General features: G+C 42.6%; 1 protein-coding gene across 5 annotated transcripts in view; it reads right to left on the bottom strand.

Moving 5' to 3' along the window:
• ASB11 (ankyrin repeat and SOCS box containing 11) overlaps window positions 1-14,073 on the bottom strand; it is a 22,189-nt gene continuing 8,116 nt past the window's right edge. For all 5 annotated transcript variants that reach the window (XM_039914213.1, XM_029079632.2, XM_039914211.1 and 2 more), the window contains 6 exons: window positions 10,936-11,015; window positions 8,178-8,285; window positions 7,500-7,650; window positions 6,809-6,943; window positions 4,888-5,079; window positions 1-1,760 (listed from right to left, as the gene is read on the bottom strand). In XM_039914213.1, the coding sequence (XP_039770147.1) occupies window positions 1,636-1,760; window positions 4,888-5,079; window positions 6,809-6,943; window positions 7,500-7,650; window positions 8,178-8,285; window positions 10,936-11,015 (791 nt within the window). In that variant the 3' untranslated portion in view covers window positions 1-1,635. The remainder of the gene's footprint in view (window positions 1,761-4,887; window positions 5,080-6,808; window positions 6,944-7,499; window positions 7,651-8,177; window positions 8,286-10,935; window positions 11,016-14,073) is intronic.

Below are 14,073 nucleotides of genomic sequence, written 5' to 3' on the forward strand. Positions count from 1 at the left end.
TTTGGGATTCAAACGAATACTTTATTTGCCAAATACCGCAATTCTACCACTATGAAAATCAACACAGACTACAAGAAAAATCAGTGGAGCCAATTAAAAAATAAACTAATTATATGTGTTTGTCTAACAGTTCTATATTCATTTCTAGTCCCGGGTCCAAACCTTGTCTTACACCCCTAGTCTTTTTCCTGTCACGAATCCACATCAGAACTATTATTTAATTTAGTGCAGCTACCATTTTATAGTCTCATGTGCCTGAAAATTCAAGGATACTATAGGTCTGAAATGAGAATGGTCAGAAAAACTTGATCTATCCAACCCAAGAGTCAAACTCATTTTCCCCACCACTGTCCCATCTCCAACATCTCTGTTGGCAGAAATCTTTGGTTACAGTGTGATCTATCTCAACACTTACAGCAAGGTTCTCAGTCCCAAAATGTCAGGACTGAGGCTCATCCTTTGTGCTCTAAGTCAACGTCATCATCATCTTCCTCAACCCAGTGATCATATCACAGGAGATACACAAGCCCCATTTTCTAGCCCTGAGGTGGGCTCCTTTTCCTGCTGCCCATTCTAGGACTGCAGGGAATGAGAGGATACCCAGAGCAGAGGAAACTCCTAGGTCCTATTTTTTTTTCCCCTATCAGGAGGTGGGGGGTGGGGGAGGAAAGGAAACACAGATACATAGATCTGCTCATGGTATATAATCAAGTCAGCCTCTCCTTCACAATCAATTCACTCATTTACTTACCTCACAAATAAAAACCTTCAGATAAGCTATTATTTTTTGCCAATGTTAGAACCTGGTTAAAACTGAGCTGGAAGAATTTCCTTTGCCCTTTTAATCTCTCTGCCTTGTCCGGGCCAAAAAACTAAACGATAGCACGGAAGAGCCAAAGCATGTGGTTGGGGAAGACAAACAAGAGCGGTGGATGAGCCATGGTGCTGAGGGACCTCAGGTGTTTGCTAGTGTACAGAGGTCCACAAAATCATTTTCCCATTTAGTATTAACTTGAGCCCAGTGTTTAAGCAGCTGAGATGACCCCACCAAGAAAACTGAGCAAGAAGGCCGCTTACGGTACAGTGTGGATCGAAGAGTGGCTGGAGGAGTACTGTCGGTACCATCCAGTCCTAGGATGAAGTTCCAACTGAATGGTCACCTTTCTGGTGGGTGAACAGTCTTTGGCTAGGAGCTCGTTTAGTGGCCGATGAAGTTTGAGGAAGTGACCATGGTGACAGCCGGAGAGGACTGACAACTCTGAACTGCAGTGGAGCTGTTTCCAGGGCCGTGTCCTCGCTACAGCAGTAAACTGGGAACCAGATCTGGACTGAGACCCCACAAGATGCTCTGAGTTCCAACATTTCTCCCACGGTACCTATCAATTCTGGTCTGCACAGTCCCTTGGCAGAGGCCTGAGTATATCTGTACTGACCAATCCTAATGAGAACATCAACATTTGGGAGAATTATTTTCACTCTAAAACAACAGAAAGCAACTCCCTTAGTGTCCAGTCTAACCTGGCAGCTAGTCACTTTGGTAGCTATGGATGTTAATACAACACCTTGAAAAGTATTTATGTGGGGGCAAACGTATATCTATTCACGATTAATAAGAACTTTTAAGGAGGATGGCAACTATCGATATAAGAGGAATTTTTCAAGTAGCTCTGGAAGACACAATTGATAGATGGAACGATGGCACGATCGACCCAAGCACTTTCGGATGCAGAGTCGGCAGAGCTGAGCAAGTGAGGGGGGGCCTGCAGGAAAGAGGGAAAGAAAAAAGTATGAAAAGAACACGGTCAAGGGCAGGGGCTGCTGGGATCCAGGTACGATGACCTGCTCAAAATTGCGATTCCAAGCAAATTCATCTTAACGTTTGTTAAGCTGCAAATGTGTTAAGTTTGTCTAGAAACGTGAAGAAGCATCTTACCTTTTTAAGATTACTTAAAAAAAGGGTTCCCTAAAACAACCTTAATTTGCTAAAGAAAGCTGATGGAATTGGTGAGGAGAGTGAACTATAATACAGTTCAATCCGAGTTTATTTTTTTGGTGGGAGAAATCGCCTCTTAAAACAGAGCAGTATTGGCCACGATGAGGCTTTTCCATGGGCAAGTTGAAAATATGAAAGATTGGAGTAAACAGTAGATGAGAGCAGTTAACTGTAGTGCAAAATTTGGAGGGTTTTTTCCATAGTCAGTTGAAATCACTGACGCCATTCTCCTAGGATAGATTTTCATCTCCTCTGAGCAAAGCATGCAAATTGAGGCATGCACAGGTAAGCCCATCAAGTAGTATTTATTAAACACGGATTGTGGCAGGCAGAAGTGCAGCAGCTAAGGCTCTGAGAACAGAGTTGTGGAAGTCTATATGCAGATATGATGATAATTATAATAGTAGTATCTGAGAAACCCATCCTGTGTGTACTGTACTGTAGACTGAACCCTGGAGTAGACACAAGATCATGCGGCTGGACACAGTCTCTGTCCCAACATGGGGTTCAGAGTCTAAGGGTGAGGGAGAACATGCATTTAATCCCCATTTAACAAATGGGGACACGGACATGAAGCTATTAAGGGACTTGCCCAAGGTCACCCAGCAGGCAGAACTGGCATTAGAACCCAAGTCCTCTGATTCCCAGGCCCATGCTCTTACCACTAGACTATGCTACTTTTCAGAGTTGGAGTCAGGCAGGGAGAAGGGGAGCTAGCTTCTACAACCTGATGAGGGACCCGGATCCAGCCCGGGGCTATATTTTCCCACTCCTGATCTCCCTCCTCTTCCCGCTCGCCATCCAGCCTACCCCTGTGAGGCTTCTTGATTTCTCTTGGTTGGACCTGGAGGAAGTCCTCAAGGAAAACATGCTGCTAGGATTCCAAAATCGAACTCAACTGTTCAACCCTGTCTAAAATATACGCACTGGCCATTCTTTATAGCATTTTGAGCCCCAATTTATACCCATGGCAAATCTACAATCTCTTGCCTGTGAGAAGTTTATGGGGCAATGCAACCCATGGGAAATCACAGGAAGCAGGATAAAAATGGACTGGATACAGAGAGTTATCATCACCACTGATGTCTGTGATTGCCGGTGATGCCTGAGTGTAAAAGGAATCTTATCTAAAAAAGCAATCAAAAGCAATCACTGTAGTTAAAATAGTGGGACCAAACAGCACAGAGATTTCTCTAATTGGCTAACAAGTTTCTTTAGAAATGTTATTAGTGATAATAATGATAATGGCATTTGTTTAGTGTTTTCTATGTGCCAAGCACTGTTCTAAACACTGGGGAAGATATAACTTAGCAGGTTGGAGACAGTCCCTGTCCCTCTTGGGGCTTGCAGTCTATTTACGATGAAAGAGGATTTAATTCCCATTTCACAGATAAGGTAACAGGCTCAGATAAATTAAGTGACTCTCCCAAGATCACACAACAGACAAGTAGTGGAACTGGAATTAGAATCCAGGTCCGTGCTTCTTCCACTACACCATCCTGCCTCTCAAAGCAGACATACTTTCCCAGTTGGCCAGGGAATTTCAAGCACTTGAGTATACTTTGAGATAGCTGACCTTTTTTACACAGTGGGATGTCATCTTGCAAAAGGAAGGGAAGAAATCTGTTCACGAGACATTAAAGTCTTGGATCTGGAAGCACATTCGATGGAAAAAAGAAATGTGCCACCTCACAGGAGCCATACACTCGGGTAATTATTTGGGAGACACCAAAGACAGAAGGCTCCTCCACAAATTCCAGACTGAGATCAGAGTGAGAAGGTTCAGACAAGGGTTAATGAATCCATCTGGGAGAGAATAACCTGCTTGGAGCCTACCCTCTGGGCTGAGGTGTTCCATCTCTGCTTGAGTGACTTTATCAGTATTTTGGTCTATTTCAGAGGACTGCTAAGTGCCACCACTTTGGGACTTCGTTTGAAAGGTTCAGAAGCTGGGCTCCTTTCACCAAAAAAACCCAAAAAACAAAGGGGCACAGCAAACGTGGTACCCTGGGTGAACAAGTTTTTATTTTACATTTTTTCGAGATGAAAACTTTACAAGGTTGAGCTGTGTGGTCAGGATTAGCCTCTTAGATAATGGCCGAAAAAGAGCAAAGACTAACCACCTGCCAGTAAACAAAAACTGGACAGTAATTCAACTCAGGGTTTTCGGTAGAGTGTCTATTCTCAACGCTGCCCCAAATTTGTTCATTTTCAACAACCTTCCGGACGTTCTTGAGCATAAAAGCACTTGTTAGTTTGAGATGAGATGTTTCCGCATGTTTTCTGAACTTTTTTTTAAGGTATCTTGTTAAGGTAAGGCATCTTAAGGTATCCTTTTTTTTTTAAATAAGGTATCTGTTAAGCGCTTAGTATGTCCCAGGCACTATACTAAGCACTGGGGTAGATACAAGCTTATCAGGTTGGACTTAGTCCCTGCCTCACATGGGGCTCATAGTCTTATTCCCCATTTTACATCTGAGGTCACTGAGGCACAGAGAAGTGAAATGACCTGCCCAAGGTTATACAGCAGACCAGTAGAGGAACCAGGAATACAACCCAGGTCCTTTTGACTCCAAGGCCTGTGCTCTATCCACTATGCCACACTACTTCTATTCCTCACTTTCTATTCCCCATGTTCCTCTCTATGGTAAAGGGGAAAACTGAATCAGCAATGGTAACACCCCTTGTGTACAAGTGTGTCGACATCCTATTTGAAATATGAGGACCAAATGAATGCGACTTAGCTTGCTGATGAAGGGGTTTTCTTTACTCTCTCCACAAAGCAAAAAACAGTCAGAAAGAGAAGCTCAATAGGTAGCAGAGGCAAAAAGAAAGAGACAGAAGCCAAATCATCAAAAAGAACCCAAAGAGGAAATGCAATCAGGGGAGCTTACCGTCCCGAAGCAGGAGGGCCTGTTCCACGCTGCTTTGGGGAGTTGCCAGGTCTAGAGCACATTTCCCTTGAGAGTTTCTATATTTCAAACTGGCCCCGTAATCTGTCAGCAGGTGGATGACTTCGGCACTGGACTGCCTCGCCGCAGCATGGAGGGGGGTATCGGACCATTTGCCTAGGTCAACGTTGGCTCCTTAAAAAGGAATACTGCATTATTGCTATGAATTCCACCTCAGTCCACAACTGTAATCATTAAGAGACTCTAAAAAATGACCCTAAAGGGGATCCTGTTCCATACTTTTTACGCAGAGAACTGGGCCAGTTTGCTGCCCAAGATGTATCATAGAAATAATGAGCCTACCCGCAGACTGTTAAAAGCAGAAGTAGGGTGAGAGAAATTTATATGCACTTTATGAGAATCTTTTATTATACTGACTACATAAAATACTAGACTTCAAATACTATAATTTTGTTCTTATGAGAGGGCTGCACAAGGCATGAGAAATTTGAGGTCCTGTCGGGTCTCATCAAAGGTTCCTCTATCATAACTAGTGAATTTTTAAGGTGAACACTCGGTGGTTCAATTCCAGGGTTTATCTCAAATGAACCAGAACCCCCTCTGACCTCCCAGAGGCAGCCTAGTCCTGAGAGGAACACCAAGCCCATTCCAGTTTGGGCAAACAATCTCTGGTCAGCCCCAACCAAGATGACTTTTAGGGATGCAGAAACAGATTATTATTAATCCCATCTTTTGTTCCATAGTGCTCATTTTGGGAAGAGTGACTTTTGAATCCTATTACCAAGTGAAGACTCTTGGTTAACTGCCCTTCTCTATCTGAATAGTTACCTGACTGAAGTCATTCAGGTTAAGGGTGGCTCAAGTGAATTGTGGAAATCAAGTGGCCAACTAGACAGAAACAGCGTGGCCTAGTAGACGGAGCAGGGGCCTGGGAGTCAGGAGGATCTGGGTGCTAATCCCAGCTCCGCCACTTATCTGCTGTGGGACCTCGGGCTAGTGACTTCACTTCCCTCCCAAGCACTTAGTAAACCCTCAATAAATACCATTGATTGATCAGTTGATTCTCTGTGCCTCAATTACCCCATCTGTCAAGTGGGGATTAAGACCGTAAACCCCCTGTGGTAAATGGACTATGTCCAACCTGACTAGCTTGTATCTCAGCGCTTAGTACAGTGCCTGGCACAAAGTACGCACTTACAAATGCCATAAAAAAAGGCTGAGGCATGAGGGGCAGGAGGTCAGTGGGGTGAGGACAGGTTCTGTGATCCCGAACGTGTCTGGTCCTATACGCAGCATCTGTAAAGTAACTAGACTCTTCAGCCCCAAAGGGCCTCATCAGGGAGGTGACGCTGGAGGGCTAAAACAAAACACCCATCTCCACCACTGGTGCTGTGGGTTTCACCACCTCAGTTTGGCCACTGCACAGGTAGAGAAGCAAAGCCTCTCATGGGCTTGCAGCCAATGGTTTGGTTGGGCAAGCACTGACTCTGGCTTAGGAGATAATGGGTGTGACTGACCTCCACCCATCATTTTACTGTTTGTCTCTTTCTCTAGTCTATAACCTCCTTGTGGGCAGGGAATGTTAGTTGGTCCATCATATTTAATTGAGCGCTTACTGCATGCAGAGCACTGTACGAAGCACTTAGGAGAGTATAATGTAACAAGAGACTTTCCCTGCCTACAACAAGCTTACAGTCTAGAGGGAGAGACAGACATTAATATAAATTAATGTGTCCACCAACTCTTCTGTATGTACTCACCCAAGTGCTTAGTACAGCCTCTGCAAACTGTAAGCAGCTCAGTTAAATACCATTAATGGATTATTTCAATCATTCATTCAGGCTGACCTCTGCCTAGTTTCAAAAGTTAATTTCCCTGTTACAAAAACGTTTCCACTAGTTACCTAGCTCCAGTAGCTTCCGGACACAGTCTGTCCTCTGGTATGTGCAGGCCACATAGAGCGGAGTGCCGTGAAGAGGGGCTTCCTGGTCAATATTGACATCATTGTCCAGCAGAATCTCCATGCATTCTCTGTGACCTGGTGAATACAAGAGACCCTCATGCCAACATGACAGGTGCCATAGGAACAGATCTTCCTCTCTCTCCCTCGCTAATCTATATGTCTAGTTGAAAGAGTATGGGCCTGGGACTCAGGAGACTTGAGTTCTAATCCCAGCTTGGCCACTAGCCTGCTGTGTTGATCTCGGACAACTCCCTTAACCTTCCTGGGCCTCCATTTCCGCTTCTGTAAGATGGGGAATAAGATCCTTGTTCTCCCTACATCTTAAACTGTGAAACCCGAGAAGGACAGGGACTGTGTCTGATTTCAATATCTTGTGTCTACCACAGTGCTTGGCACATACTAAGATTTAATAACTACCATAACGATTACCATCCCAGACAACAGGTGGAAGGCAGGCTAAACATAACTCTCGTTTCCCTCAAAGTTGGGGTTGCGACTAAGTGACTGGATGTATTTGCAGCCAATAATATTTTCATCGTGGGGTAATACGGGAAGCCACCGTGAGAGTAGGAAAAGATTAAACCAGACATCAAGGATTTTTGTATTTTCCTAAACCCAAATTCTAATTTACCTCTCTTCACTGCCTCATGGAGGGGTGAAGCCAGGTGATCAGCTAGCTGTGGCTTGGCTCCATATTCGAGCAGTAACTGGACACAAGCTGCACTTCCACTCGAACAAGCGTTAAAGAGAGGTGTGACCCCATGCACAGTGACTCCATTGACCTACAATGAGACAGATGTATTTTAACTTAGAAGGACCAACTTTTCCTAAAATCCAAACTGGGATTGAGGGGTGCAAGATTCGGAGACAGTGCCAACGGCCATGCCACTTTCTACCAACTCAGCTGTATTGCACTCTTCAAAGTGGTTAGTACAGTGCTCTGCACACAGTAAGTGCCCAATAAATACAACTAATTATAAGCTTCTCAAGGGCAGGGATCAGGTTTACTAGTTGCACTCTCTCAAGTGTTTAATACAGTTTCTGCACACAGGAGGTGCTCAATCGATACCAAACGACTGATATGACAACAGGCTATTCCAATACCTCATCATCTGGTCTGGCACAGCTAAATTAGGGTTTTGAGAAAGCTAAAACCTAAGCTCATGCCTGCCCATCAGGCCTTAAGGAGCACTTCCAAAAGGACTTTTCCATGAGGTAGCTAGATTCATCTAAAGACAGAGTAAAAATCACACAATACGGTGTCCTCCCAAGCAGACTGCCAGTATCTAAGATCTACCAGTGTACTCACAGAAGCACCATGCTCCAGTAAGACTTTTGTACAGGCCATATGGCCACCAAGGCAGGCCTCATGGAGAGAGGAGACCCGGTTTATGGTCACAAGATTCACGTTGACTCCCTGCAATTTGGAAAGAAGGTGACTGGATATAAAAACAACAGAAATATACCAGTTACACAGTCCATACCTCTACCTCTCTTTCTAGTTCTTTAGTGGATTTCATACACAAAGGGCATTATACAAACTCTTTAGCAATGCTTACAAAGCAGCATGTACCCTGAGTTGGAAAGGGAGATTAAATATCTAGAAGGGAGCTTGGTAACCAGACCAACATTTGACTGTTTTCTCTCACCGTAATTCTAGCATTAGAGAATGTTCAATAGCCAGAATTAAGACAAGCTAGGGGCTTAGCCTTTAAAGCTTTAAATTCTGGAATATTTAATAACTCAAATAACCCAGTGACCATACAAACCTCACTGACAAAAGCCCTATGACCATGTGAAAGAAACATGCTTCTATTTATATATGCAACTGTGTCTTTCAAAAAGTTAGCATAACAACTGATATATTTATCTTGACATGAATGTTGTGCTTTGGTTTTATCAATACCAGAAAGAGGCACAAATCAGAGACTAATCCTTCCCCTACAAGCAACACGAGAAAGCGTTAAGCCACCCTCGAAACACCGAGAGTGACCACAAAAAGTCATTTCCTAATCTGAAGGTTATCGCTGTCAAAAGGTGAATATTGTCTGCCAGTTATAGAGGCGATATAAAAGAGCTCTCAGGAAAAATTGCAATACCATGCTTGCAAATGGGTATTTTGGTACCACTTAAGTATTTAGTTAAATACTACATGGCTGTTATATTGTTTTGTTGTACCGTTCCAAGGGTTTAGAATAGTGCCCTGCACACAGTAAGTACTCAAAAAACAAGATGGAACTATTTGTTTTTTCCTCTCCCTGTGTTAGGTTGACTTCACAGAAACCCAAGCAACTTAAAGCAGCAAGGTCACAAGATGGCAGCAGTGTGCTGGAGACGGTTCTAAGGGAAGACCTAGATCCCGTGAACCAGAGAAATGGTGGTAACCACAGAAATTTCACTTAATACAATCTCTTCCTGGCTTAATATGTTTGGGGAAAAAAGCAGTGGAGTGTCTGAAATTGACTTAGCTGCCAACACATTTCCATTCTGTAAAAACTGACAGGGCTTATAGCAGCAAACATTAGGACTAGTCATTAAGATTAAATAAGGAGGCAAGTGTGACATTATTGAAAATTAAACTCTGATGCAATTTCCTCTCGCCTTCCTTACACTCTATCAGGACCAATGAATCTTCAGTAAAGGCTGAAATTAAGGGATCATCTACAAGCACTTATAACCCATATGGGCTTTCAGGGATAAAATGCTGCAAACTTAGGTAGCAGTATCTGGCCTACTGAAGAGGTATGCAGTGGCTGGCTTCCTCCACTGATATTGCTTTCTGCTGGTAAGTCATCATTACTGCTTTTGTAAGTTTTTTAAAAGGTGGAATTTGTCAAAAAGGTTAAACTTCCACTTCTCAAAAACAAATACTTCCATTTCTTAAGTTGGAAATCTTAAAATGAGCCAAGGTTTAAATTACTTCAATCAATGATATTTACTGAGCACTGACTGGGGGCAGAGCACTGTGCTAAGCACTTGGGAGAGTGCGACAGAACAGAGTTGGCAGACACAGCTGCTCACAAAAATAGTAAAATGGTAATTTTTAAGAATGAACTAAAGATAATTTTTAAAATGTTATTTTTGCAAAGGGATAGAATATGTGGCAAATATCGCTTAGAAGCCAAGTGAGTAATATTGTTTCATGTGAATAAGACCTTTATAACTCTGATTATAAGTAGTGACCAGGGAGGGCAGGTAAAGATTTCCAGTTTGAGTATATTGTTTCATATGAATAAGACCTTTATAACTCTGATTATAAGTAGTAACCAGAAAGGGCAGGTAAAGATTTCCAGTTTGAAATATGACCATTTTCTAAAAAGATTCTTGTCCAGCGCATACTTGGATTTCATTTATCCACATTTCACTCTAGTTATTATCTCTGAACCCACCAGAAGGAAATAAATATTCTAATTTATGCATGATTCACTGCTCGTTCTTCAGAGGTGGGCAGTTAGTGACATTTTCAATTCTTTCCCATGAACTCCTACAGGACAAGTTGAGGCTTTTACAGTACCTAGATATTATTTTTTCCCAAAAGTGTTTGTAAAACTCTTACTACATGCCAGGCACTTTACTAAACACTGAGGTAGATACAAGCTAACCAGGTTGGACACAGTCCATGTCCCATATGGCATACCTTCAAACCACTTTAGAGATATTTTTATGTTCTGAGAATTAGAGGAGTCCCACAGTAACTATCAGGGTGAAGGAAATCTCCAAGGGATGTGATGGTCTTTGTATTCTTCTGTAATCGGGTTTGAAGTGGAATTTGAGAAAGCAATGAATGAAGGCAGGAGAGTAGGAAGCAAATCACAGGCATACAAATGTACAGGAGAAAGAAATGGGAGGGAAATTATTATGGAGAGAGCAAGAAGAGATACACAGGAGGGGAATAAAGTTGGGAGAGATGAGAGAGAAAAGGGAGGAGTAGGAGCAGAGTGAATGAATACCTCAAAAGATAGATACAATTGAGCTGTGGCCCGACTGAAGCTTATGCATGATAATGTTCTATTTTAGGATAAGCTGCAAGGAATTCATGAAAAATCTCAAAACAATTCTCAAGTTACCTGTGCAAGTAAATTTTTGAGGGACAGCAGGCGTCCTTGAGATGCAGCTTCATGAAGTGGTGATCGATCAGCCCAACAATCTGAAACACACACACGAGAAAAAAAAAATCAACAAATCCAACAAGAACCTAGCAATTTCATCACCTTATCCAGAAACTATAAGGGGAATGTGTAATCACTGGCAGTATAGAAGAGATACAAATTCCCCTTTGTTGAATCATCCAAGTGGACAAACTCCCAACTATGCAATCTGTGTGGAGCAATCTCAGATTCAGGGCAGAGGCAGTCATTTAGTAAATTATATCTCCAATACTCTGAAGTGCCTAAACGAGTTGAACAAATTCATGCATCTACAAAGTGTCCGACTCAAGAGAATGCTACATAATGTAAACAGTTAATTTGGGGCTGGGGCGGGGGAAAAGGACAAACTATAAGCCTAGGTAATAGCTCTAATAATTCAACCAATTCTTTTCATGATTGCATAGTCAATTGTGCAACCAACCCTTCACTTTGGTTACACAGATCTGGCAGCCAAATGTGAATTAGTCACTTAGGAGATTTAAAACCACTGTTACATTTATCCGGGCCTGGCCAGGAAGAGAATGTGAGTGGAACACACAAACCACTAGCCCTATCTTCAATTGCTCTGTATCAGAGGCCCGAGGCTCGCCTGCCATTCCTAGAGGGAGAGTCCATCAAAGTTATCTAAAATAACCAGATTCTATTCAGGTATTTATCTATTCCCCTAAAGTGCTGTACCATAAAGGCTAAAGAATGAACAACTAGATTGAAACAATTCCAACTGAGGCCTTTAAGGTAGCCCATTCCTTCTCCTTGACTGTGTATAGGCTTACCCATCTGGAAAATGAAAGTGAATTCCTGTCCCTAATTGCTCCTCAGAAATAATGGGTGAATTTATTAGCCCTCCCAGCATAGAGTCATTTATCCAGGGATTGCTCAATCAATATTAGAAGAAAACAAAGAGGCAATGTCTCTAAGGTATTTTGATGAACCTCAAAAAAAAGACAGTAAACTGAACAAATGCCAATAACATAATGATTAATTTATATATAGGAGGATGAATGGCAATGTTTCTTGTATCTGGCAAGAGTGTAAGGAAAGAAGTAAGAGTGTTAGTAAAGAAGAAGCAGTTTTTCCCCGTCTCAGAAACAGACTGAGCACAAAAATCCTCTCAGAGAAACAAGGTGGCCTAATGGAAAGAACCTGGGAGTGACAAGACCTGAGTTCTAATTCTGACTGCCACTTACCTCTGTGACATGGAGCAGGTCACTTAACTTCTCTGTACAATTCCTATTCTTCCTCCAGCTTGGACTGTGAAGTCCATGTAAGACCTCATTATCTTATATTTACCCCATCACTCAGTAAAGCAGCGTTGCTCAGTGGAAAGAGCCTGGGCTTGGAAGTCAGAGGTCATGGGTTCGAATCCTGGCTCTGCCACTTGTCAGCTGTGTGACTGTGGGCAAGTCACTTCACTTCTCTGTGTCTCAGTTACCTCATCTGTAAAATGGGGGTTAAGACTGTGAGCCTCATGTGGGACAACCTGATGACCCTGTATCTACCCCAGCACTTACAACAGTGCTCTGCACATAGGAAGCACTTAACAAATACCAACATTATTATTAAAGTGCTTGGCACATAGTTAGCATTTAAATACCACAATTATTAGTAGTAATGTAATTACTATTTGACTTTCAGCATTATTTCTGATGTTCTTTCCTATTTTTTCTACTGTCTAAATCACTCAATTGACATCATTCTCAATCACAGCATTGGTTGTTATGGCTGGAACTATTACAATGTTTCCTTGTTTCTAATTCATCTAATGATCAGTCTCACTAATGTATTCCTTTCCTAAACTACCCTTGGCCAATGAGCTAGCCCAAAACCTGCTTGTTGGATTATGAGACATGAGCAATCTCATGATACCATTTGTCCAGGAGTTAAAACTTTTGCCTCACGCTGGTGGGTGATGCACCTTTAGATTTTTCATCAGAAACTGAATTGGAAAACTCATCAGGTTTAGTCTCCGGCAAGGACAGTTGCTTCCTAAAGCCTAATCAGATTTTCTGCCCTCTGTGCTCTTGGCCATGCCTCTCTTCATGTAGCTAGGTGTCAGAAGAATGAGGAGCAAGCCACTGTTACTCATTATCACTCATCTTCTGGCTGATGTTACGTGCTTTTAGTAAGCACTGCTTCATACTATTTTCCTGGCTCATCCCCAAATCCCTTTGGCTGAGGCAGTAGCAGAGACGATCCCTGTGATGTGATAACTGAATAGGGTTTTCAAAGAGAAGTTGTGGTACTTCCTTCCCCAACATTTTATCTGCTTTGAAATTACACCTGGACCTTCATCTTGAGTGGGTCTAGGCTGGGCCCCAGAATGGCACAACAGGCTCAGGCTGGCCTGGCTTTGGGGCAGGAAGAAGGAATTGCAGGTCTTGACAAGCTCTTGGAGAGACAGCTCCAGAACAAAGAACCTTGCACACGGGGCAGTTCTTGGTGAAAAGGTAATAAGGACCAATAATAATTGTGATGTCTGTTTAGCACTTACTATGTGCCTGGAATAGTACTAAGTGCTTTCTGGATAAAGGCAAATTGGGTTGGACACAGAATCTGTCTCACATGGGGCTCACAGTCTTAATCCCCACTTTATAGATGAGGTAATTGAGGCACACAGACGAGAAGTAGAGGAAGCAGGATTAAGACCCAAGTCTGACTCCTATGCCCATGCTTTATTAGTTAGGCCATGCTGCTTGCTCAGTCAATCAACTGAGGAGAGGAGTAGTGTTTTGGGAAATCCCTCCTCCCACTGGGCAATTGACACAAAACCAAAAAAAGAGCTAATCCCCAAGGTAACTGACACCAGGCCACTTGGAGCTAACAGGCCCTTAGACTGCTTTCAGCAATAAGCAGCAGCCAGTATTGAAATTAACAGCCTTTTAAATTGTATTCAGATTTTAAAATCCATGATCTAACCCACTGTTTTGGGGGGAAAAAAACTGTTGGAGACCACTACTCAAAAAAGAATTCTAGAATTTTCTCAGCTCCCTATCACTCATTGGTAGATTCCTATTACTCAGAAAACTTATGGTGGGTATCTTCAAAGCTGGGAATTGA

This window comes from Ornithorhynchus anatinus, chromosome 15, assembly GCF_004115215.2.
Source record: "Ornithorhynchus anatinus isolate Pmale09 chromosome 15, mOrnAna1.pri.v4, whole genome shotgun sequence".
Lineage (NCBI taxonomy): Eukaryota > Metazoa > Chordata > Mammalia > Monotremata > Ornithorhynchidae > Ornithorhynchus > Ornithorhynchus anatinus.